This window comes from Thunnus thynnus, chromosome 6 (assembly GCF_963924715.1).
Source record: "Thunnus thynnus chromosome 6, fThuThy2.1, whole genome shotgun sequence".
In the NCBI taxonomy this organism is placed as follows: domain Eukaryota; kingdom Metazoa; phylum Chordata; class Actinopteri; order Scombriformes; family Scombridae; genus Thunnus; species Thunnus thynnus.
Window position 1 is genome coordinate 19,081,906 of NC_089522.1, and position 26,265 is coordinate 19,108,170.

At 40.1% G+C, this 26,265-nt stretch overlaps 1 protein-coding gene across 9 annotated transcripts in view; it reads right to left on the minus strand.

The window, feature by feature from the left end:
* LOC137184583 (ERC protein 2-like) overlaps nucleotides 1-26,265 on the minus strand; it is a 156,238-nt gene that overhangs the window by 108,812 nt on the left and 21,161 nt on the right. For all 9 annotated transcript variants that reach the window (XR_010928686.1, XM_067592385.1, XM_067592389.1 and 6 more), the window contains 2 exons: nucleotides 26,066-26,233; nucleotides 9,540-9,707 (listed from right to left, as the gene is read on the minus strand). Coding sequence is in view for 8 of the 9 variants with exons in the window: in XM_067592385.1 (XP_067448486.1) it covers nucleotides 9,540-9,707; nucleotides 26,066-26,233 (336 nt within the window). In the remaining variant the exon portion in view is untranslated. The remainder of the gene's footprint in view (nucleotides 1-9,539; nucleotides 9,708-26,065; nucleotides 26,234-26,265) is intronic.

A 26,265-nucleotide genomic window follows, 5' to 3' on the forward strand; every position in this document is an offset into this window, starting at 1 on the left:
GTGCAAACTCAACAGCCATTTCACTGACATAATAGCCTCATCAAAAACAATCATTTCTATTTGTGTTGAACATTTTTGACTGAGTGACATACAAACATATTTCGAAGTTTGAACTACAGATGCACCTGAATTATTACCATCGATTAAATTCATATTTTTCACACACAATCAAGCTGTGATTATTATCATGAATATTGGGCCAGGTTCAGGCGATGGGGGTTGCATATAGCACTTACACATGACAAGCAGACATCCTCCCCCTCTCCCCACACATTCCTCCAGAAAGTCATTCATACACGGACCCTCCGCTGCATTCATACATATCAATTGGAAACCAATATACACACACACACACGTATGTATACATGCAACACACACAGAGATGCAGACATGCACACAGACAATGACATAGAAGCAGCGAGAAAGACGAAGCGAGCGTTGTTTTCATAGTGATTTCTCCTGCTCCACCACAGAGCAAAATGAGCAGGGAGAGACTGCTGCAGACCCAGAGCTGTTCAATGAAGACAGATTGCACTTGTGCAACCTAGGCTGTACGTGAGTGTGAGTGTGTCTGTGTGTGTGCTGGCCAAGTTGATCCACGTCCATGCTCTTTAGGCTCAAGACCCTATCTCTGCCCCCCTCAGCTGCGGAATGCTGCAGTGATTGCTGGGTAATTACCCTGACGCTTTATTCCTCTGCTCCCAGCACCATTAGTATTAATTCTTTTCTTTTTCTCCGCTTTGGAGAGAGGGAACAGCAGAGCTTTGATCTGGTAGAAAGAAGGAAAGAAAGAAAGAAAGAATGAAAGAAAGAAAGAAAGAAAGAAAGAAAGAACAAGAAAAGGAAAGAAAGAAAGAAAGAAAGAAAGAAAGAAAGAAAGAAAAAAGAAAGAAAGAAAGAAAGAAAGAAAGAAAGAAAGAAAGAAAGAAAGAAAGAAAGAAAGAAAGAAAGAAAGAAAGAAAGAAAGAAAAGGAAAGAAAGTAAGAAAAGGAAGAAAGAAAGAAAAAGAAAAAATGAAAGAAAGAAAAGGAAAGGAAGAAAGAAAGAAAAAGAAAAGGAAAGAAAGAAAGAAAGAAAAAAGGAAGAAAGAAAGAAAGAAAGAAAGAACAAAAAGGAAAAAAAGAAAGAAAAAGAAAAGGAAAGAAAAAGAAAAAATGAAAGAAAGAAAAGGAAAGGAAGAAAGAAAGAAAGAAAGGAAAGAAAGAAAGAAAGAAAGGAAAGAAAGAAAGAAAGGAAGAAATGTGGCCACCCGGCAGCAGCCTTGGTCGGCCTGTAGCTTCTGACCCTGGCCCACTTTACAGTGATCTGGTCAGACAGGTCAAATACAGCAAACAGTAATAAGGTTCAACTGGGAGACAAAGGGTCAAACTGTGACCCACTTTCATTTGAGAGGGTTAGACAGAAACTGAAGTGCCTGTCTCCGATCTTCAAGTATAAAATAGTAATACTGGACTGCTGACAGGTTAGGTCGAAACAGGTCAGCTTGAGTTATGGCTTGTGTCATCATCAGGATACAGTCAGGCTTAAGTTCTTCATCAAGTGGGGAAGTCATCAAACACGTCTGATTTCTTGAATTGAAGTGCAGGTGTTGTGGTCAGGCAGAAGGCGGACTCGAATAGCTGGAGCCTGACATATGGCCCAACACTGGGTTTGTCTTGACTGATGTGTAGCCTGGCTCCAATCAGCCAGCCTCAGGCTCTCACCATTAACCCTGGCTGATTGTTGATAGGAGCAGAGGGGGATACAGGGGGGCCTATCACAGGCTGTTTACCGGAACCTCCCCAGCTCCGACGGGCTTATCTGTAGCCATGTCTCTGTGCTGTGATTGGTCAGATGGAATCCATTAGGATGAAAGGCATTGGTGGCCTCATCACAGATCTATCAAGATCACACACGCTCACATGCAGGAACGTACATATACAGTCAAGAGTTATCTATAAGGATCTCTGAGAAATACATCTGTTACACACACACACACACACACAATCACTCACCTGGGATTCCTACGCCCTACAATGTATCTACGTAATGTATGTCTGTCAATAATTCACTATTTACCTCATGAAGACAGTAGTCTTCACTTCCCCTCAAACCTTATAATCTTTATTAGCATTAGCATCGGTTAAGGCTGGGTATTTTTTGGACACATTTGAGACCAGTGCCAGTATGATAAACCTGAGTTTCAGAACTGATATGTTTTTTTAATTCCTTTTTTTTTTCACTACAGAACCTGTTGTCATTTACCAAAATATGCCACATTCCCCAGGTCATCAGTGTTAAAGGTTTCCTGTTTTAGATTCTGAACAATCTGACCAAAGAATAAGTAAATAAGAATTTGACAGAGCATCCAATTGCAAATTTCAGCACTTGACAGTTTTCGATACTCCTTACTATGGACCCATTTCAGTCAGTACTCAAAAAGTATTGAGGTTAGATACCCGGCACTTGTAATGGGGTGTCATTGGACATAAAAATCTGTTTAAACGACAGCACATATTATATGACTGTGTTGGGAAGTAGTTTAAAATTGGCGAGAGTGATCATTGTCATGATCACATCTGGACAAACTCTAAATGCAGTAAGCAATGTTCACATTTGTCTATACACAGTACATATGCACACACACAAAACACACAATAAACACTGTGCCAATGTTGGACTAATATTTTCCTTTCTATCAACATGCAGCACTTCCCCTCGCTATCCATATGCATCAGATTCAACAGTGCCACTGTTGTTTTGGGGCGGTGTGTAAAACATGTGGGAGGAGGGAGAGAAAAGAGAGAAAAGAAGCACTGAAGGTTGTTTTGGGAAAAATAAGGTCAGCAAAATGCTGAATAGGTGTAGCTGTTCACTAAAATTATTACAATGTTAACAGAAGACCGTCATTAGACAGTGTGCATCCGTTTATTCAACAAGGGACGGGAAAACGGAGCGTATTTCAACAAAAGTGAAAGCTCATAAAATTATGAAAAATGGACAGAGTAAAGAGCAATTGCTCCACAGAGAGAGAGAGTGAGGTGGGGGAGAGGAAAGAGGAAATGTAGAAGGCCAGGGAACATCTCTATTTATCTCTATATCACTCTCTCTCTCTCTCTACTTTTCTTCATAATGAAAGCCCTAGCCGTGCTGATGACACCAGGCCAGAGCAAGTGCTGAAAGAGTGTGGCAGAGGGTGCACTGAAACAGAGCTGGGTCCCCTGAGAAAGTCTAGGGGGGACCTGCTAGACACTATCATAACTAACAGAGACTCTGGTGTACAGGGCATCCTTCTATATAGACACACATACACAAACATACACACATATATGCCCAAAGCAGCCAAAGCAGACGTAACTGAATCTCCCTGTCTGTGGTTGCTATAGGGAGGGAACATGACAGGGGATACTATACTTCCATGCACACAGCTAGGCTTTTTAAAAGCATGAATATGGATTGAGACGACCACAATGTTTGAACATGAATAACACATGTATGCCAAAACCACACCACAACCGTCTCTGCATGTGTACCTCCCACACCCCTAGCCCCCCAGTGAAAGAAAAAAAAAAAAAAAAAAAAAAGGAACTAAAAATGAAAAAATAAATAAATAAATGCATCATTATGCATTGGTCATGGTCGCATAGACCAAGGGCTTGAACAGAGCTCCTACTGTTCTGTGTTGTGATACGTAAGACCGAAAATGCCCGCACAAACCTAGAATATACATTTTCTTTTTTTCATCTAAAGACCAGTTGCTCATTATTTTTAGTTAAATTCAGCCTCTATTAGGATCACTCTAGGGCTCAAACTACAGCGATGACATCATGGTGCCATGCTGTAAGTCATAGTGACTGTCTGTGGAGAGGCCCGTAGGAAAAGATAACAATCCTCATACTTTCCCGAGACAGAAAATAGGGCACTAATGAGTGATACTGTAATTTAGGGCAGTCTTGCGCCATAATCATTTCAAAAAGGGTCATTGGAGATATCAATGTGCTTAGCACTGATCTATCTTTGTGTCTATCTGTGTCTCATTTGTCTGGCAGTCTGGGAGTCATTTTGCCTGCATGTAAGGTATCACTTGCTCTATTAAAGAATTATTTCAGCACCAAAGAGGGACTAAAGAAGGGCACTTTACCATTCAAAAGTTCCACACTTCACAGATGGGAGCAAAAGACTCTTAAACTTCAAAGTCAAAGCAGTCTAACAGATGAAAGTGTGGCTGTACTGAGAAACTCTCGTTTCTATTTACATGAAGAAGTATCTCGATGCAAACTTAAATGTGTCAAATAAACTGTTACATTTGTTTGAATTGAGTATGTAGGTGTGTCTTCAGTCGAGCTTTTTAATCACTAATCATTAACAATTTTTTAAAAACACATATATATTTTTAAAATTAAAATAAAAAGTCAGTACAATAAAATCATCTAAAACACAGGATCAGGGGAGACAGGTATGATTCATTGAATGCAAAGAATGTAAAAATGTACAGTAAAACATCCACAAACTGTAGTTCAACTCACCAAACAGACTCCTGTTGACAGACAGACCTGTTGTTATTTACATTAAGTTTTTTTCTACCTCTTCCGTCCCATTTTATATTACACCTACATAAACATCCTACAGACTGTTTTTCCTCTTAGTTCTCCAGATGTCAATTCCTTATGACTGGGGTGAGATCAACTATGCATACACACAAACACATGCACACGTTCCCATTCACACGCACACGCACAAAAAAAAAAAGGCAAGAAACACATTATCGTGCACTAGTTTATCTGTCATGAACCTTTGTCATCACCACTAACACACTCTGGGTGGTGGGTAATTGGACTTGTTTGTGGTGAAGATAGAAAGCTTGTTCTAATAATACTGATGCGTCATTTTAATTCCCAAAGCTGTCCAGGAAGATTTGTGTGTGTGTGGGTGTGTGTGTGTGGGTGTGTGTATGTGTGTTTGTGTCTGGTATAGATATCTTTTCATCAGAGGGGGAACATACATAAAAGATTAATAGCTCTATGAACTGTGTTTATCTGACTCATTCAAAGCTGATGATTTTATGAGGAGGAGGCCTGCAACTCAATCAACTTTTAAATGGTCTGAGCTAAACCTCATTACATTGTGTCATGAAAACAAAGCAGCACCTGCCCACAGCAAAGGTTTTTATTATCAATATATTAACTAAGTTTCTCCATTGGCCCACATTTAGCTGATCCTCGGAGAATGTTTTTTCATATGAAAAACGTCCTCGTTAAGTGAGGAAAATGTACCCTTGACATTTAAATACGGTTAGTTTAAGGAAAAAGCTGGGAGGACTTTAAATACAAAGTGTCTGTCTGTGTCTTTTACAACTGAGATGTGATGACTTACACAGTATGAAATTAGGAAGGAAACAAGTTATGACTCCAAGCTCCACTTCTGTCTTTCTCCTTGTACATAGATCTGTAAGTTATAGCATCCTATAAGTGCTGGGAAACTGGAAAGTTGCAAAACAAATCAAACAGAGATGTTGGGTATACACAGTGTATGGAAGGATGTCAAAAGCGATGTATTTTGTAAAGAAAAGGGATATGTGACTCCCTGAACTAACATAAGCCCAGGTGTTAGTTATGTTGAACTAAGATTTATAGTAAGTTATGACTTCCATTTGTACAGTGTCACCAAAACAACATTTTTCCTGTTAGAAACATAACCATGGAATTATTAGTCATGAAAGATTATAGGGTTGGTTCACCCAAATTACAAAAAAACATATTTTCTCACATCCTCTAGAGGTAGCTAGAAACACATATCATTGTAGTAAATTTGGCCATGTTTTCTGGAACCAACCAAATACGATTGGGATGAATGGAATTTTACATTTTATTTGTGCTCCCAGCATTGAAAAAATACACATAAAAAATGTACGGCAACATCATTTCCAGAAACAATGTCCAGCTCAGTCTGGGTAATCCACATGCCTCAACTGTGAACAGTTTTCATTGGAAGTGCTTTCTACTGAAGATAGAATCTATGCAAACTAGAAACAGCATGTTGACAACACATTTGATTCCAGTAAATCACAATCCAAATTTTTCACTGAAGCTCAAAACTAGGTGAATAACAATAAATGCTCTGTGGTTTCTTACTATTGTATATTTTTTAAACAACTTTAGATTTTGAGCAATTCTGCATCTCTATCTCTTCATCATCTCTCGGCGCAGGTGGCTACAACCCTCCTCCACTTTCGCTAACATATATGCGTATGTTGCACACTACTGTTAGCATTAATCTGACAAAGGCCAGCTGAAGAAGATGACACACAGCTCAAAGCTGAGGAAGTACAGATGAGAGAAAACAAACTACAGCTGAAAAACACAGGCTACAGCTGAAGCTGATCAAATACAGCTGAGCCTCCTAGATATCGAGCTAAGCCTGTTAAAGAACAACTTAGACCTCTGAACGCACATTCTACGATGGCCTAAAATGTGCCTAAAGTGTGAGAAGGAAATGAAACTGCAGCATTTACTGCCCTTTAAAAAACACAGGCACTGTATGTTAATTTCAAAAAGGGATTTGATGTTTGCTGGTTCATATTTTATTATTATATAAATGTTAATAAGACAGCATCTGCTTTATATTGAGTTCTGCCTTGTATTAACTAGAGTTTGTGAGACAACTGCCAACAATTGTGATGCCTACATAGAATTTACAACTCTTTGTATCATAATGGAACTGGTTGAAGAGAGTTGTGGTGAGCTGAGAAGCAGTTATTTCATTACACAAGGCCCTGAGTACTGAACACATTAACAAATTGAGGAGAAAAGCCTCCATTACATTTGCAAGAAGTAATTTGAAACATCCTTGATGGAACTTTTATAGGACCCACCTTTCTTGGTGGTAAGTACCACAATGACTTTGTTTTTTACAGAAACTTTCTATGTCTATGAGAGATGAGAGACGCTGTAGTTGTGTAGAAAAACATTATTCACATCCAAGTAAATCTGCTGCACGATGCCAGGAGGTTTTGAGGTATTCAAAACATTAATCCAATGCTTGAAGCTGATTCCCACTGAGATCGCAAAATGAAATTTAAAAAAAAAATACTGTATTGTACTGTACTGTATTGTATGGTTGGCTTTAGAAAGGCTTTTACATTCAACAACACACAGGGATACAGAGACAGATGGAGACTTTTTACTAAGAGGCAGACAGAAAGCATTAATAGAGGAGCAAAAAACTACCAGAAACCAGACATCATCAAACCTAACGTCACTTTTGAGCATGGAGGAATGAAAATGTGGACTAAGGCAACATGTTAATATTCAAAATAGAAATACTAATAAACAAATTTGGTCATTTTGTTTTATTACTTAAACTTTAAATTTCCAACAAAGTGCTTCCAAAATGAATCTATCCTACAGGAAACGTTTCTTTGGCCGTGAAATAAAGGCAAAGTTCAAATAGACATGAATGAAATGTCAGAAAGCAGAAGGCCGCCTTTATCTGCTTATTAAGTGCCTCACATAAAGAGCTATATGTGGAACCCAAAGGGGTTCAACACAGTATAGGGTGCACGTAAAGGTCGTGTTTAGGCACCTTACAAAGAAACACTTGGAAGTCTGCCTTAAATAAATTGTGAAATAATTCATTTGAAAATATTCACGCACACATACACGCAAACACATACACATTTACACACACGCAGATTGATGGTACTGCATATGACCTTTGGAGCCCTTTTTCATTAAACCCAGCAAGGGGGAGGTTGGGAGGAGAGAGAAGGAGATCTAATTTGAGGACATGACAGGAAACAAGGAAGTTGAGAGGGGACCTTTATGTGTGTATAATTGGTCTATAGAGGAATTGCCAACATGCGCACCACAGGTGGTCACAGCTAAATAGCTAACCTTATAAAAGTCATTAAGGCCTCTGAAACATGCCGTGAGAGAGAGAGAGAGAGAGAGAGAAAGTATGTGTGTGTGTGTGTGTGAGAGAGAGAGAGAGAGAGAGAGCGAGCAGGTGTATATGGCAGTATATGTCCAATACATATATCAAGATGACTTGCAAGAGGATTTACTGTGTGCCTTAACCCTGCCAAAAAAAAACCACTGGAGAAGAAATATTTAAGGCTCTGGATGATGACTGAGCTGGGACTCCTGTTCTGGTGTTTTCACCGATGGAGCCACTGCAGTGACACGCCACTCTGACTTCACTACCCCAGTGAAAAAGCAAGTATGTGTGATCTATCCTGAAATAATTGTAAGTATAATATATCACCAGAGCTCAGCAGTGTATTGAAAGCTTGTGCACTTAATACTCTCTGCAATATTGACTGTCAAAAAATGCCAAAAAATAATTAAAAAAGGAAAAAAAAAATATCTTTGTGACTCCTGGCTGACCATGTAACAGTCAATTATTGGATGGTGAAATAAATGTACTTATGTGATATATTTTTACCCTTCAACAAGCTCAATAATCTTTCACTTCAGGGGATGATGTCAGCAGTATTTAGATTGGCAGATACAATGTCTGCTTTTACAGCAAAACTATATTCTTGAGCAAATAGAGTTGAAAGAGGCGTCTGTGACATGTTTCAAACATAGCGTCTGTCAGAAAAAGAGAATACAGCTCTCTTGTGTGATCACCTATGCGCACTGGTGGCAGAGTGTAAGAAGTATTTCCCCTCTGCAAAAGTCCCAAGAATCAGGAGGGAATGGATATGTGATCCTTTTTTTTTTTTTCAACACAATCATTTCTTTCATCAGAACAAGAGAACAAACTACTGGTGCTAAAACCCCAACGGAGGATTGAAGACTTACTTTACATCGCTATCTGTCCCTCCCTTCTAAGTTAAGTCAGAATACCCTGAACTTTCCACAAAGTTAGCACCGATCGCTACCAAAACAAGGCTCCGGCGCTGACACACTGTGCTTGTCACTCACAAACATAACACCTCGATATGATTTCAGGCGCAAGGCTCTCATTGATGGTGAGTTAAAGCTTTGACTTTTGAACTTTTACACACATCTTATGCTGCAGCATGCTTTAGCAGTGCTTAATACATATTAACATTGCACTAGAAATTAGCATTATATGTGCACCACACCTCAGCAGTCTGTAAAAATACTTTTAACCAACTGTTGCTAACCAACTACCAGTCATTTTGTCTGTCTGCCATTCAGTGCCGGGCTGGTTGTGTGGGTTTATCAAAGCTTTTTCACTGAAAACAGTTGCAGTTGGATGATGAGAGTGGTGAGTTTGAACAAAACAGAAAAGCTGTGGGCCGGAAAACCAAAACATTGAGCCAAAGATGCTAAAATGCTCCGTAGAGCTGAGAGGAGGATGCCGAGTCGAGTGATACATTTCTGAGTTTGTCACTACAGGCGACCCCTTTCACATACATGTTGTCCTCATCCATTGTCAACATAAAAATATTGATTGGTGCATCTTTAATAAAATGTAACAATTTGTTTTGATATCTACTTGATTAATATGTACTTTAATATGTCTGGCCACACTGGAGGCAACAATTGTACAGATACTATATGATAATTTAAGTAGCTGAATGTACATACCTTCTTCTGTAAGACATTGACCTTCCTCTCCTTGACATCCAACATGTCCTTCATGTCTCTGATCTCTCCAGTTAGTGTGCTCTTTTCATCAGTCAGGTCCTGTAGTTGCTTGGTTTTCTTAGTCAAGAACTGCTCCTTTTCCTCCAAACGCACACGCAGAGCATCTACCTAGAACAGACCAGGATAAGACGTTAAGTGTGGATATGAAGTCAGACAGAAACAAGAACAGACAGAAGAATAGGGAGTTAGACCTTTACACAGTAACAGACACAGTGGGTGATACAGTGTAACTCAATATTCATATTCTATAGTTTAGCTAGACAGTCTGATGGACAGGCATTTAGAGGGTGAAAGTAATCTGTGAAAGATTGACTGACAGACAGAGGGGTAGAAATAGAATAAAGCTTACACAGTATTTTTTTTTTTTTTTTTTACCTCAGTCAGGTGGCCCATATGTTACTATTCAGTGCTGGAAATGATACATCTCAACACATTTACTTGTTGAAATTTGGAAGTAATAAAAGTTCAGCTTTGACCTAATGTCCATAAAATGAACCACTGTGGACTGATGCAGTTAAAGTATGTGTGTGTCAAGAGAAGGAGAGGCTGGAGCCTGTCCCATCATTTGTTATTGAGGGTTCTGTGCTGTATGATTGGACCAGCACTGCCGCAGATCAGACTGCTCACAGACTTCACACTCACACATTAAAATCCTCCGTATCTGGCTGTGTGCAATGAGATGAGTGATATCTGAGCTCACTCCAGAACTTCGTATTGGACATATATCAGTGTTCTGCTGCACCGCCTACAGTGGCGCGCACTCATGCACACACACACACACACACACACACACACACACACACACACACATAGAAACACACTCTCAGCTTGCTGTCATGAGCATACTATGTGCTCCTCTGTTGCTCTTCAACACCTGATTACATTTCCAGCACTTTTTGCCATGGCGCAATGAGTGAACCCATTTGAACTTAATTTGTGCATGTGTGTTTTATGCGATTTCAAGAGACACACACATATAGATAAAGGGAAGCAGTAAGGGAGGGCTTGTTAACAGGCATTTTAACAGGCATTACGTGGACACAGAGGGGATGGTGTGAAAACACTTAGAGCACAGGCTGTGTTGTGCTCTCCAGCTCATCTCTCAACCATTTCACAGGGCACTTAAGGAAATCCATAAAAGGAGGCAGCATGTTGGGAGCAAAGTAATGAAGTACGTTTAGTTGAGTACTGTACTTCAGTACAGTTCTGAGGTACTTGTACGTTAGTTGATTATTTCAACTTATGCTTCTTTATATTTTTACTCCACTACAATGAAAAATATTGTATTTTTTACTCCTCTACATTTGAGTGAGTGATAGTTACAAAGTTGCAAATTGAAATACAAAACATACAATGATCATATAAAATATATGATCGTTACATACACAATAAATTAAACGCACAATATCTAATTTCAACCGCTAGGGGTCTCTCAATCAAAACAATAACAAAAGACGGAGTGTGATGACGGTGTGAAGTAGCAAGGGATCATGGGAGTTGTTGTCTTCGTTGTTAAATCATGGATGTATAAAGAGAACAAGCGAAAGTCACTAGTCCGCATCCTCTATGGGCCACACAATGTGGAAGATCCGGGTACTTTCATACCGGGAAGTCGATTTTTTATTGCTTCATGCGCCACTGAGCAACTTTCATAGGAATGAACGGGGCCCTGTCTACGACGCTGTATCCAGTTCTCTTTATACATCCATGTGTTAAATAACCAGCTTCACCAGGATAGGATTACTCCAGTGTTAATAATTCGGGATGTTTTTGCCGGCCCGCAGAGGTCTCCTCCTCTCCAGACACAAACGTACACACAGATTAAAATCGTTAAAATACTAATTAAAGCTGTTTTACCTAAAAAATCAATGTTTCTCCGATGATGTACGGCAGACGTCCGGTACGGGCTGTTAGCCAAGCTGCTGCTAACACTTGTTCAGTTTATTTCTGTTATAACGTAAGATCCAGACGTTCGGTCGATTTCTCCCAGGAGCCGAATTATCCGCAGAGGTCTCCTCCTCTCCAAAAACAAACATACACGCAGATTAAAATCGTTAAAAATACTAATTAAAGCTGTTTCACCTAAAAAATCAATATTTCTCTGACAATGTTTGGTGACCACTGGACTTGCTGGAGGGGCTGTTAGCCGAGCTGCTGCTAACGTTTGCCCAGTTTATTTCTCTGATAACTTAAGATCCAGACGTCCAATGACTAAAATCCTTCTTCCGGCTAACAGATATAGTTAAAAGCGACCTAAATTTATCATGAAAATGTGGCTTAAAACTGAATAAAAGTCAATTTATAACAGTTTCTGAGGAACAACCACAACGCCGATGTATTATCTTGTATGTGTGTAAGTTACTCTTTGGTAGACGCCACTGTAGCGGACAAACACAGCGCCGCCGTATGCATCTTGTGCGTGTTTACTCTTTGGTAGAGGAGGTATGTCGCCATTGACATGCGACCAAATGAAACGGTCCGTTACTTTGATTAAATTACAGATTTCTCTGGGTTTGAACATTGTTGGGAACATTTGGGATAATGTAAGTACACAGCTCAACAAAATATATACCCTAGGTCTAGTTGTTTTTAGACATTTTAATGTGGAATAATTACATATTATACCTTTAAACTACCTGACAGTTTAGAAAATAGTTACAATTTACCTCAGCTACAACATTTAAATGCTTCGTGTTAAATAATAATAATAGAGCAGTATGGTGGTTCAGTGGTTAACACCATTGCCTTACACCAAGAAGGTCTTGGGTTTGAACCCCAGCTGTCCCAGGTCCTTTCTGCATGTTCTCCCCATATTCTTCTTCTTCTAAATAGTTCAACTTGTTGGACAATACAGTTATTCGCTTTTTCTTTCTGAGAGTTAGGTGAGAAGATCTACACAGTACTGCTCTAATGTCTAGCCTTAAATATGGAGCTAGCTTAGCATTATGACTGGAAGCAGGGGAAACAGCTATCCTGCCTCTATCCATACACCTACCAAAACCTCTAAAACTGATTAATTAATATATGCTTGTTTTTTTATCTGTATACAAACAGAAATGTAAAAACAACAATCTGTGATTTTAGGCAGAGTTACATACTGTTTTGTATAGCAGAGACTCTGCCACAGCATTGGTTTCCAGGCAACTCCACTGTTACAACAAGTGACGTTTGTGATATTTTAAGAATGCTACTTGTACTTTTACTATTTCTGTGTTTTACATTGTGCTATTGCTATTTTTACTTGTAAATGATCTGAATACTTCCTCCGTGGCTGTTTGGGAGCAATGCAGTAATATACCGAGAACACAACTGAGAGGTATGGCTGTGCTGGACCACAGTCAGTTCCTACCTGCCTGTATGTGTGTGTGTCTCTGTGTGTAAAATGAGAGTGCACCATGCAGGCTGCAGACACACAGAGGGCTCCTCTCAAGTAGTAGCATAAGAAGCAGGCCAGGACCCCCAGGTGTAAGATGGTGAAGTATTTATCTCATATTGCTCCTCTGGCAGACAACCAGAGTCTAATACTGAGCCCTGTTCTGTCCTCCTCACTCCACACTGGCATACACACAAACATACACACACACACACTGGGTTACACCACTAATCCTTTGAACATACTGTACAGTATGTTAGTGCCTGCACATCATCATGTGCTGATGTTTCTTTTCTGCTACACGAGTGTGCGTGTGCGTGCACATGTGTATTTGTCACTGTGTGTATGAGACAGAATAAAACACAGCGAGAGAGACCCCCTCCCCTCCAACCCAACCTGGCAAGGAGCAATTTAGCAAGAATGTAGCAGAGAGGCCTAACAGGAAATCCCTGCTGTCTCACCTGCACTGGCCCTCTAAGCTGTGATAGTAGTGTAAAGACGCCCTGCTAATACCCTCTTAAAGAACTCACCGCTGCCAGACACAAAAAAACAAGGAGACAGAGATGAAGAGAGGTGGAGAGAGGAATGGAAGGATGGAGAGGAGTACGGTTGAGGAGTAGAGATAAAGGAAAGAATGAAACAAAGTGGATAGAGATGATGGGAATTCCCTTGAGCATTCGGCTCGAGCATATTAACACCACTGACACCCTGCTCCTCCGCTGGCTAAAACTACTACTCCATCAGTATGTCTGTTACAGGAAATACTGTATGGCTTTATCAGCTGGCACACACGCTGAGATAACAGCTCACAAGTCAAGGTGATTAACCTCTCTCTTCTCCTTCAATTTCCTCTCCAATTTTCTTTTCCCTCTAGTCCCCTTCTTCTCAATGTCTTCTTCCAACAACACCTCTCTCTCACACCGCCACAACTACTGCTCTCTCAACACTCCATCCCTCCAGCCATGCTCCAAACTCTCCGGGAGTTTTCCTATTGCCGTTTAAAGGTGCAGGTCTTGCGGCGAGACAAAGTGATGTGTCAGTGTGAGAAATCCCTAAAGTCCTCAGTCCAGATTGTCTTTGGGATAGGCCCACATTTTCCGACAGGGAATTTGTAGATTTGTGCGTTTCAGTGTGGATTTGTATTTGTGTCTATGTGAGAGAGGTCAAACACAAAGTAGAACTCCTACAGTCTCCAAGACAACCAAAAGACTACACAACTGGACTCCAGGGAAGATATTTTGTTTTGCAATTACAATGTTGTTATTGTTTAGTTAAGTTTTTTTTTATTCAATGTATGAGAGAAGAAGGAGAGAGGTAAGGAAGGGAGGTAAAAGTTCCCACTGCTGTCCAGTCTGGTCCAGTTCAAATCCGAAAGGAACACTGAAGATTGCACTGAGGCGTTCCTCTGAATAGATGAATTAAAAACACATCTATATCACCCCGTCTTCCCCCAAAACCCAACTTAGGCTTTCCAGCTCCTCACTCAGCACCATATCATTTTAAAAAATGACCTTGATATGTTTTCAAGATTCTGTGGTTGCAAAACTATTAATTCTTGGCAATATGTGGTTATTTCTTTAAACGAATACAGTCACAAACTCATAACCGCTCTAAAGCGTGCATGCACACGTGTGTTTATTCAACAGTTTCTTACATGCACACATGCATGTACCTTAAATTAAAACATGGAAGCATGCACACACATGCATAAACACACTCATTCTCCTTGACTTCCTCTCTCATTCTTGCAATGACAGCCAAATGTGGATTCTGGACACTGGTTAGCAAAGTAAAACAGAGGCTTAAAGAAAACAACTTCTCTGTTTGTCCTCACCTCCCTTTTGCCTGCCTCACATTTCATCATAAAAGTTTTTCTGGCAGGCGAATCTGCAAAGGTATCGGGCCCAACGTCGGCTCTGGGCCGCAATAAACAACATGGGGACTATATGAGTAGACCACAGTCAAAACGGCAGAACCAGAGACGATGGGGAGACCACAGCAAAGGCCTGGGGATGAACCAACACTTGCATACTCACACAGTAACAGTTGCACTCTCACTCACCCGCTTGGAAGGCCAATACTGCCAGTAGACAAGTAGGTTGAGAACATTGCTAATATGATCACAAATCTCCCAATCAAACTCCGATCTTCATACATGCAAACCATGAGCTTCACTCATTTTTTGTGTTGCTGTTCAAAGAAGTTTAAATGGGAGTTCAGATGACAACGCTGCTATAAAGTTCTTAAATCCCAACAGTGGGTCTGGTGGAGTGTATCTGATGTCTGTACTTAGGTCTGCTGGTGATGCTGCGGAACACTACACACAGCTGTGTGTGCTATTCAGCCAGCCTGTATAAATACAGTAGAGGGCAGCCATTAGACTTAATTTATTTAAAGGTCTGTGCTGTGAAATTAATCATCTAAATTTATGACATAATATTCGACTAATTCATGTTTGTCTAGCGATTAATGTGGCCAAGTCTGGATTATATCACAAAAAGAAGGTAGGCTATTTCATTTCAAGATGACGTGAGACCACCAGAGAGTTTCCCGTACCAGCTATAATAATTGAAATATCTCTTTTCATTGAAAAATGTGCATCAACGAAAAAACGACACACACTTCACATAATGAAGAAGGAAGAGAATGAATGTGGACTGCTGAGTTCAAACAGCCAATTGTTGTTAGTTTTGCTTTCGCTCTGGCTAATGTCTGAATTATCAAAGATTGCTAAAAGGTGAATGAATAATTGGCCAATCCCGTTCATAAAAATCATATGTATACAGTATATAAACTGTACTGCCTCCCACAGATGGTGTATAAGCACCTGATTGTGGGTAACTTTTCCTCACACAGATGTGAGAAGGAGTGGCGTTAAATGATCCATAGTTTCCTGATGAGGCAATAGAAACTTCCAATAGATGTCAGGAGATTACTGTTGAAGGTTGTGCGGTTAGACAGCCTGAAGACCAAAGTGGGATTTTTTCATATGAGCGCATTCATGCACGTTGGCGTGTATGTGCATGTGCACAGGTGCAGGTGGAAGTTACAATGTCTAATGTAAGACTGAAGAACTTTGCAGAGCAACTGTGAGCACAGCAAGAGCTTCCTCACAAGCTTGCACTGGTTCTGGATTCTCTCACTTCACACACACATATTGTATCTACAAGCACATACACGGAGAAGATTTCCTCTCCACCTGAGCTGGACACGCCAGACATGACGACACCGGGGCTGATCTGTACGGAAATGAAGGACATTCCCTGTCCTGGGGCTTAGGCAGGGTGTCATTTGAGGTGTGTCATCAAAGCTGGGGATAAGGCAGTAGTCAGAGCTCTGATCAGGAATTGTATAATAGACGGATAACCTCAGGGCTGGTTCGGGATAATAAGCGGATGTAAACTGCCTCACAGCAGGGGCTGGAGGGTGGAGTGAGAGGCACAGTCTCATTGTACACTCCAACATCTGTTGATAAAACCATGGCAACACAGCTGTCTGGCCACAGGCTATAGAGGGAACATGGGAAAACGCAGATGTAGAAAAAAATAGACAAGGACGAATACACGCACACACAGAACTCCCAGGATTCACTGACAAAAGGATCTTTGTCAACAGAATGAATGAATGTTTTCTGCCAAAGCATGAAAGTCAATCATGCCATGCTTTTGGTATTGTACCAGTGCATGGATATATGACACAGAATATGTAGGGGACTCACCCCGAGTACCTTCATGTTAACCCTCACTGCACACAGCTGTCTCAATCCCTCTTTCACCCTCCATCCATCATTACTTCCTCCACCACTGATGGACACACACACACACAGACACACACACACACAGACACACACAAGATACACACATGCACATATAAAGGAAGAGACGCTGCAGGCGTTCCCCCTCATTAACACTTGCTCCTTCTTTGATTATTTTTCCTGATCATTTCCAGCACTGCATGCCAGTTGCTACATCCTGTTTCCAGGGAATCTATTTCCTCTCAAACCACACTGAACAGTCACTCTGGCAAACACGTGGAGAACGATGCAGGTCTGCAGTCTACAGTACAGTAGGTGCACTGAAATCCGCTTGATTTCTGCTTGGTTAAGAAGTGAAAAAGTCTCTTTAGTTTAGTTGTGTCTGTCATTCTGCTGGTCAGTCTAACACACCCAGTATCTTTAAGTACAGATTTTAGCTCAAGAGAGATAGGTGTGATGAACAGTATCAATATGTTTGAAATAGCCAGCACAAAACAACATAAACTTTACTTCCTTCCTCACCAACACATTTCCAATTTAGTCTCAGCACGTACAAATAACATAAATAAGACTAAGGTGCAACAAAGAATTCAGTCATATTTAGTTCTGCTCTAAAAGTCAGCAGGGCAGAGAGGATTCAAGCATATAAAGATACAGTTTCATAGGCCAGATAAAATGGTGTAAACCAAAACATTTATAAGTAAAGTATATTGCAGTTCTCTTTGCATTCTATGACATTGTAGCCAACAGGTATGTGTGTCTTTCACGTTCCACTCTTTCTACACTATTTTCTATACTCAGTGCAAGATTAGAATTTAAACTGGACAGCAGGTATATAGCAACATAATATTTTAATTTTCTTCCTTTGTTGAATCATTCTGTAATAAAGTTATGCAAAATTAAGTGCGAGCTTATCACACAGACAAAACATATAGAATTTAGAATTTCTGATGAAACATGAGCATAAAGTAAAGCTAAATAACATTATTCTGCTAACTAAACCCAGACTAGCTTCCTGCTGTCTTCTGCTTGCTGTGTATCCTGTAAAACCTTGATTGGTGCCCCTATTTTGGGAGGATTTTGAATTTTTTTTTCTGAAATACAATACACCTGTTCACTTTGTTTGATTTTAATGTGGCATGGAAAAAATAATGTCACAATGAAAAACAATTCAATCATTTATTAAAGACAGAAAGCTAAATAACTGCCCTCTTAACAAACATATTTAATTTATTATGACAGATTAAATGCATGTTTGATTTGTTTTTATTTATTATTATTTTATTATTATTATTTTAAATCTTCCATACGAAGGGTATGGAAGATGATATACTGTCTAATGATAATGATATACTTTAACAAATGATCCTGAATAGCTGTGTCATAAAGTGTGCCTGTAAGTAACAAGGCAATTCTCTTTTAATTCTTTATTCTATTAAAAATAAATTTAATTTGAAATTAAACTATGACTATGAGAATAAATTAATACGTTAAATTCAACTGATTTAATTTGAGAGTGTTTGCATGTACATCCACTGAACGGTGTAGATTTGCTGTGTTTTATGTATATCTGCAAGCTGTTCACGATATGGATATTAACACTCCCAAACACTCTTTAAAATAGAAAATCAGAACTCCCTCAAAGTCAGTGTTTATTTAAAATCAATTGCACTGAATAGAATTGGAGCCAAAAAAAAGAGAGAAAGAAAAACAGGCAGAGGAGGAGAGGAGAGGAGAGGAGACTATACAGAAAGGTTTCCCATTAACAAATATTGAACTTTCTGTAAGTGGAAGTGTAAACTCTTCTCCGACTGTATTCTTGTGGTACTGCATATTTGTGTAAGTGTTTCTTTGTATATCTGTGTGTGTCAGTGTGTGTGTGTGTGTGTGTGTGTGTAAATGTGTCCATATGTGGGTATTAAATTAGAGGCTAAGTGGTCTGAGCAAAGCGGGGTGACCCTGAGTAGAGGGAAACAAAAAGAAAGCAGCGTATTGTCTCTGGCTGTCTTACCACTAACTGACAGCAGACCAAGTAAAACCCTCATTACTGTGTGTGTGTGTGTTCATTTTAATATATTTATATTTATTGAATTGTGGTGATATCTGTATATATAGAGCCCCAGAGGTAGCACCTCTGTTATGTCCAGTAAAAACATGAACCTTCACTTTACATTCAGACAAACTAATGTGGCAGCTACAATTGTTAGATTTCATCTATGAAACCAACATTTATCTTTCAAAAGAAAAATTATATCACACGACAAAATGCTACAGAGACATTAGAGTGAGCAGTAAATCACCAAAGAGCTGCACAGATCAGTTCATTGGATCATTTTCTTCCCGACGCAGGACTCGGGCTGCTACTGCGAGATGACTGGCTGGTCTCTCCCAGCCAGCAGCTCCTCACATCTCCAAAAACGTTGCAGGAGATTTACAAACAGGCGTTATTTGGATAAACTGACCAGAAATATTGGGAATGTGCATGGTTACTGTCTGAAACTGCCTGAAAAAATATGAAATCTTAATAAAGAGACATATTAACAGTACTAGAGCGAAAATTGCAACAGTGCTGCTCAAAATCTCGGCCATGATGCCATCGCCCTCAGACATTTTCGTCGGACCACAAGGCATACTGGGTATTGTAGACCCAGCAAGGGCCTTGCTCTCTACGCCAAAACAGTGACAGAAAGTTGAAACTGAAAACCAGTGACGCTGAAAAAAAAAACAACTGACAGTGTAAAAAAAAAAAAAAAACTGCTACTGAAAAAAGACAGACATGAAGAAAAAATGTAAGATTATAAGATTGTAATTTTTTAGTGCCTGTGTTTTATTTTTCAGTGAAACTATTTCAGTGCCAATACAACTTTTTCCACTACAAGTGCCAATGTTTCCTTTTTCAGTTCAGCTTTTGTTTTCAATAGCAAACTTTATTTTCAATGCCAAAATTTAACTGTCGCTGTTCTGGCCCCATAATGAACTTCCTAAAGACCTTCATGTGGGATAAATCATCACGCCAATAAAATTTACCTTAGATGTCCTAAAACTTAACGCATCATTTGAGCTGAAGCATGCGTTGTGTGTATTTGAATGGCAACACTAATGTGTGTATTGTAATGTGAATATGCATACTGTCACACTTGTGTTTGTCTCTTCCTTCAGTCATGCACATATTTACCTCATTCCCTGTGTAAACCATTAAAAGTCTCATCCCCATTCTGACCCCTATAACTCCACTTTATGGCTTTTCCACATGGCCTCTGAAGAACTCGCGGGGGCTTTATTTTGGATCGTACCATGTTTGTTCTGAGGGGCCCCAATGCTTTGCTGCTCACAATGCATCCCAAACCGCACCACCCCAGGAACCCGGGAGCCTGCTGTTGGGCCTGAGAATAGTGACCGTGGTCAGTCAAGTTCGAATGAGGTCATATTATATCTGGTCTGCAATGGTTGGGACCAGGTCCCGTTGGATGGACCCATCACTGAAGGTCCAGGGTTTAAATGTGAAGTTGACTTTAGAGGTCAGATTAAAACAGAACCTATTTTCTACTTGCTTATGCCAACCACCTCATTGTCGTCTTTGGAGAGTTCATCGGGTTGTCACCTATAATTAATATGTCATACACCCTTCATTGCAGTGGTTTTCAATAGATGGGGGATGAGAATGGACAGAGGAGATGAAAATTGGGGGAGGGAAGACAGATGGAGGTAGATATTATGGGGGAAGAGAAAATCTGGACAGAGGAAGCAAAAGAGAATGAGGCAGAAAGAAAGACAGACAGAGAGAACACAGCGGGGGGAGAGTCCAGGGTGGAGTGTAACCAGGTTGAGACCACATCTTTTCTCCGCCTCACTACCTATATGAACCATCAATCAGCAAAGAAGACAAGGAAAGATCAACAAAAATAGTCCAGCAGGGACCACAGTACACCGTACCATCGAATTGCTCACTGACAAAAGCCCAAAGCCTTCCACAGCCATCAAGTAACTCTATTCTCTCACTTCTCACTTCCTCCTGTCGCTCCATCTATCCTTCTTTCCCTCTCCCACTCCAATTTCTTTTTTATTTTCCTCTTGTTTTCCCTATTCGTCACCGTTGCTAGGGTTGATGTTAGCAAGTCATTTTTGAGTCATTTATATCTTCTTCGAGTCATTACACCTCAACCTCAGAATCAAAACTCAACGGAGGCCCTCTGGCAGACACACTGCAAACGCTGGCAATGAAAGAGAATAAAAGATATTTGAGGTCACATCTGAGCAAGTTGAATTAAAATACCACAGTGTGTTCTCCGTAAACACAGACATGTTGCCGCATGCAAAACGTGCACCGAAGGCGTGCTGCTACTTACGCTTCAGCTGGCACTCGGTGGGGAACGAAATATCAAATGTTACAGCGTTATTTATGTGCCTGATGCAGACTTTGACTTAAGCACCCTGAGCCTGGATTTCCCCTGTGTGGGTAAGTGGCCACCTGCAAAATGCTTGCCTCAAGTGAAGAATATGTAAATCAAAGCATGTCGACCTTCGCAAAATGAAAATCTTAATATCTGCCAAAGACATCAAATACAACATGATTTGTGGCATCAAAAATTGAAGGTAATAACTTAGAATTACCACTAAAGAAGACAGCAAAGGCAGGTCACACTGAACACTCAAGTATTTCTAAATGAATCTCTGAAGTACCTTTTAACCTATGAGCCACACCACAAAGGCCTATTTTTTGCTCTAAGTGGGGAGCAGGATCCCACACAGATAGCAGGAGAGGTGTTGGGGCGTATCACACAGTATCGTCAAACAAAGCTCAAGCTGACTGACCTAACAGCACCAAATCCAGTCCATAGATACAAATGCTTTATTCTAGAAAATTTATTTTCCACAGTAATCTCAAATTGGAGGGGCAGGTGGCAATATTCCTCTTATCTTACTCTGTGTAAAATCCTATAGGTTGGTTCAAAGGCATATTCGGCATTAACCATGTGTAGCAGTGGAAAGCATATCGAAATTTCTCTAATGAATAAATAAGGCCTCTGTGTCTTGTACATGCACACACTACAACATTGTAATGCATCTCGTCATTTAGTTACTTTTATGCAATGACTTGTGATTGACTTAAGGGCAATTTACCCTACAACACAGCCCCACAACATCACCTCCCATAAATACTGGCGTTCATATTAGATAATTTTATTATATATCGCATATATAATTTGCACAGACTTTGACCATTCAGAATGAGTTAAACAGGTGAAAGACACAAGTCATGTTGAAACACAGACAGTATGGACAGCTGGGAAGAAACCTAGTCTGTGTTACAGTTATGGAGAGAATTACTGGCTTTTGGGGGAGGCTGCTAGAAAGTAAAAACACTAAACTCTTTCAGGTAATATGCAGCTATTTGCTTAACTTGTATAACTCTAGAGTATATGTATCACTAAGGATTTTCCAGGTAATGCAGAATACTAAATGAATGTGGTTTGCCTTATCTCTAGCTCATGGAAAAATACCATACTGTATGAAAAACAAAATTACAGACAGGCTATTTTTATGGTCATAGTCAGAATTTCCAAGGTCACAGGAAAATATAAAGGCCTGGATAGGTATCAGAGGGTGTACAAGCTTTGCAGTGAGAACTGCCTGGGGGTATCATATTTTGGTTGAATGTAAGATTGTAAGGACAATATATTTATAGTCAGATAAGCCAAAATTAGCTGCCTTCTTGAGGAATGTTCTACTGTTTTTAAGTAGTTCATGTTGCGCTTCGTTCCTGCCGAGCGCCATTGTTTTATCATGATTGTATTGTTTGTTTGTTTTTTTGTTCACTCCATACCATGCAACCATTGTCTTGAGTCAATAAAATCTGAATTTTAAGGAATGTTACTTTGATCTGAAATCTCAAATCAGATCAGTGTACACTCTGGACCTCAGCGTGACATAGAAACCAAGTGTGACCAAGAACAGTTGATTCAAACAAACAGGATGGTTTCATAAAAGCCATTTGCGTGCAAGCACTGTTTACATGAAGACTGCAAATGGTAACAGTGTCCCACTGTGAAATGATTGTCACTCGCAAACTGTCCTGCAGGGCTCTGGCGTGCTCATGCATGGGTTACAGGTATGAAACTTGTTTTGATTAGTGAAATGAGTCAGAATTAATGCAAGAGGAAATTATCTCAACTTACAAATTGCAGCTTAAATGTCGCAAATTTGGGGAAACTGACATCATGCCTACAAGTTTTAACAGAGTCTGGTTTGGCTTCTTTCAGTAAAAGTTTCATTTTCGAAATTAGGTTCTCAAAGAAAAGGAAAAAAAAAAAGCCTCTGCAAACCCCTTTCTACTGGAGTAGTGGCTTGTTCCTGTCTCTTGCTGGTTAAATATGCAGGAAGGTCTCTGATAGGTTACCTGATCTGCTGGAGTATAGTTACAGCCCTGCATTGTCCTGACTGGAGCAGCAAAGACACATACACCTACTGTATTAAAGGGTTAAGTTTCCACAGACGTGGACAGCAGAGTCACAATGCTGACACACAAGCGCACACTCATTATTTTCCACATTTTCTGTTATCTGGAGACGGATTCAATCACGCCCATTTGGAAGCTGTCCTTAACTTTGAGTGACAAATAAATACACTTCCATTTTCTCATTCCCTTGTTCACAGTGCCTGCTCTGTTCAGTGGCCGGTCCCTTCTCAGTCTCATCCTGATGTGAATTGCTTTTAGAGACAAGTGTCTGTGAGATGATGCTGCTGGTCTGGAAGGCATGTGGGAGTGGATTACTGATCCTTTGTGCCTTTGTGTACCAATCACTGTCATTCACGATAAGACCCACCTGGCACACACACACACACACATACATATACAGTACATGGGAATGGGTATGATAGGCCAATAGTCATGAGTGAGACAAAACGGAAATGTGGGGCTCTTGAGGAATTTTAAATGAGGTGTGGGAAATCTGAAACAAACTGCTGAAGGGAGATGAAGTAATAATATGAGTGGAAGGAATGAGGTGAGAAGGGAGATCCTGTGAGAATGACAGAGCTCTCTAGCCAAATGATTGACAGACGGTAGAGGAATGAAGGGCTAAGGCTGGCCTCATATGCCCTAAATAGCTTTACTCATCTTCTGGTTTGCCCACTTAGACAAGGAAACCCTAGCCTTCCTCAAGCAAGGGGAAAGGCCACTTCAATAGCAGGAAAAAGCTTCTCATGACTGGAGATGAGAGTCGAGCAATCACCACTGACAGTGTATGTGTTTTTTTGTGTGTGTGTGTGTGTGTGTGTATATGAGTGTGTGTGTTTGCGGTGATCAGGACCGTCGGATCTGATTACAGCCCGTCTGTTTATGACAAGTGAGAAGAAGGCAAGCTCCGGAGCACAGAAATGTCCCACATGTCAGGGGCAGTATAATCAATTATGTATCGTTGCCTTGTCATGCACCCACACGTTCATGCATACACACACATATTGACAGAAACACATACACACACACACCGGTCCACTCATGGGCATTTCAACTTTGGGACAAACATTTACTGGAATGGTTCAAACTACTACAATTATAGTCTTCACCAGTAAAAATAACATGTTTTAATGGCATAATGGTCATTTGCGTAGTACACTGCATAACCCACTTTATATTTAACCCTTTGAAACTTAAAATGACATCCTGACCTGGACAGTATTCAGAATTGTATTCAAAAAGGGGGAATGTTAACTTCAATGGTGATTTACACTGAAGAGGTGATCATGTTGATTTAAGTTGTGTGCATATAAAAGTATATTATCTAAAAATGAGTTAAATTAAAATAGTTTTCTTAATATATTATGAAAAAAGTTTGCATCTTAAAACTGATATTGGCAATATGACTGCCAGTAGGGGTGTTTTATGGGTGTCATGATAATACTAGTACAAATATTATTGTGATAAAAGAGTTGTCATATCACAATATTTATGGTATTGTTATGTGTTAACATATGACTAGTACAGCAGAAACATAGCCAAAACATGGCTGAACATTGCTGCTGGCTCTGTTATGAAAGAGTCAGCTCTGAAAAATGAAAGAACATTGATAATTAACCACTTGGAGATAAGGATCACAAGCGCTACATCACAGGACACACTCCGTCATCTAATAACTGCAATAACCGCAAGGATCTGATCGATCATGATATTATATGACATTATTCCTCATTAATATAAAATTACTGGGGGTGAAATGTCTCCTTGTCTCCCCATAAAACTATACCTATGGTGAAAAGGACACACATGCGCACATACAAATTTCTTTATGTGCCATTTCAGTAGGACACACAAACAAAAACATGTACTCACACAAAACCACCCACTGAAAACCAATTCCTTTAAGTATGATGTATTCAGCTTACTGCAAGGGCCAAAATTCCTTGCACATGTAAGGACAATTAGGCCTAATTTTGGCCCAAATTGCTTCCTGTAATGATGAGTGGACATAGTTAGCAGGCTGCTCTCAACTGCCGAACACAAAGAGATCTAAAGTATCAGTTCCAAGTCTAGAGAGTGATGGAGAAAAATGCTAAATGCTCCCCGCCTCGCCCCGCCACCCCACACGCACATATACACCTCCATCTCTCCACATACAACCCGCCTCCATCCCTAACAGCAGTGATAAAATCATTAGAGCCATAGAGTTTATAAACTTCAAAGATGAAGAAGGAAAAGCTGCCAGCTTTCTACAGCCTTCTGACTAAATGACCCGCCCACACAAGCCCACTAGTGGACTAAAGGAGCCACACGCATAGACTTTTTTTTTTTTCCACCCACCTCAATGTGCATTAGAAAAACAGAAAGAGAAGAAACCAAGGCTGAATAAGACAGGATTGTTTATGTATAGTTAGGATGACCATACATTTTTTCAGACTGACATCAGTGTAAATGTGCCAATATTGGCTATTTGTCCCTGGACTACAAAAACTCATTGATTTTGATGAATTAGCCATTAAAAACAACAAGCAAACAATAAGCGCCAATGAGGGAAATATAAAAGCAGGGAAGAGTAGAAGTAAGAGGAGCATAACAGGAAACATACACTACAATGCAATCATTTATTAATTCTTGTAATTCCACAGAAAACAGCCTTCACATATTATGGCCCTCACCGCTGTTATTATTGTAGCGATCAACAGACATATTCACTTTCACACAGCCTCATTCGTGTGAGGCTGTGTGTATCTTTTACAAGTGTTTTCCAGGAAGCTGGAGTGGTTCAGTGCATCCTGGTGAAAGTTTGCGTATGTGTGGGAGTATTTGTGAGTGTTTGTACATCTGTTGATTTTGTGTGTGTGTGTCTGTGTGTGCGTACTGACCTCTGTCTGCAGTGTATTGGCGCGTTGCTCCTTGGCGTTGAGCGACTCCTTTAGCACCTCGATATGTTGCTTGCAGTCTGAGTTCTGATTGGTCAGTGTTTCTAGTTTGGTCTGCAGGGCCTGCATCTCTGACTCCTTCCTGTTCAGCTCCTGCTTCAGCTGCTCTATCTGGCAATCACACACACACACACACACACACA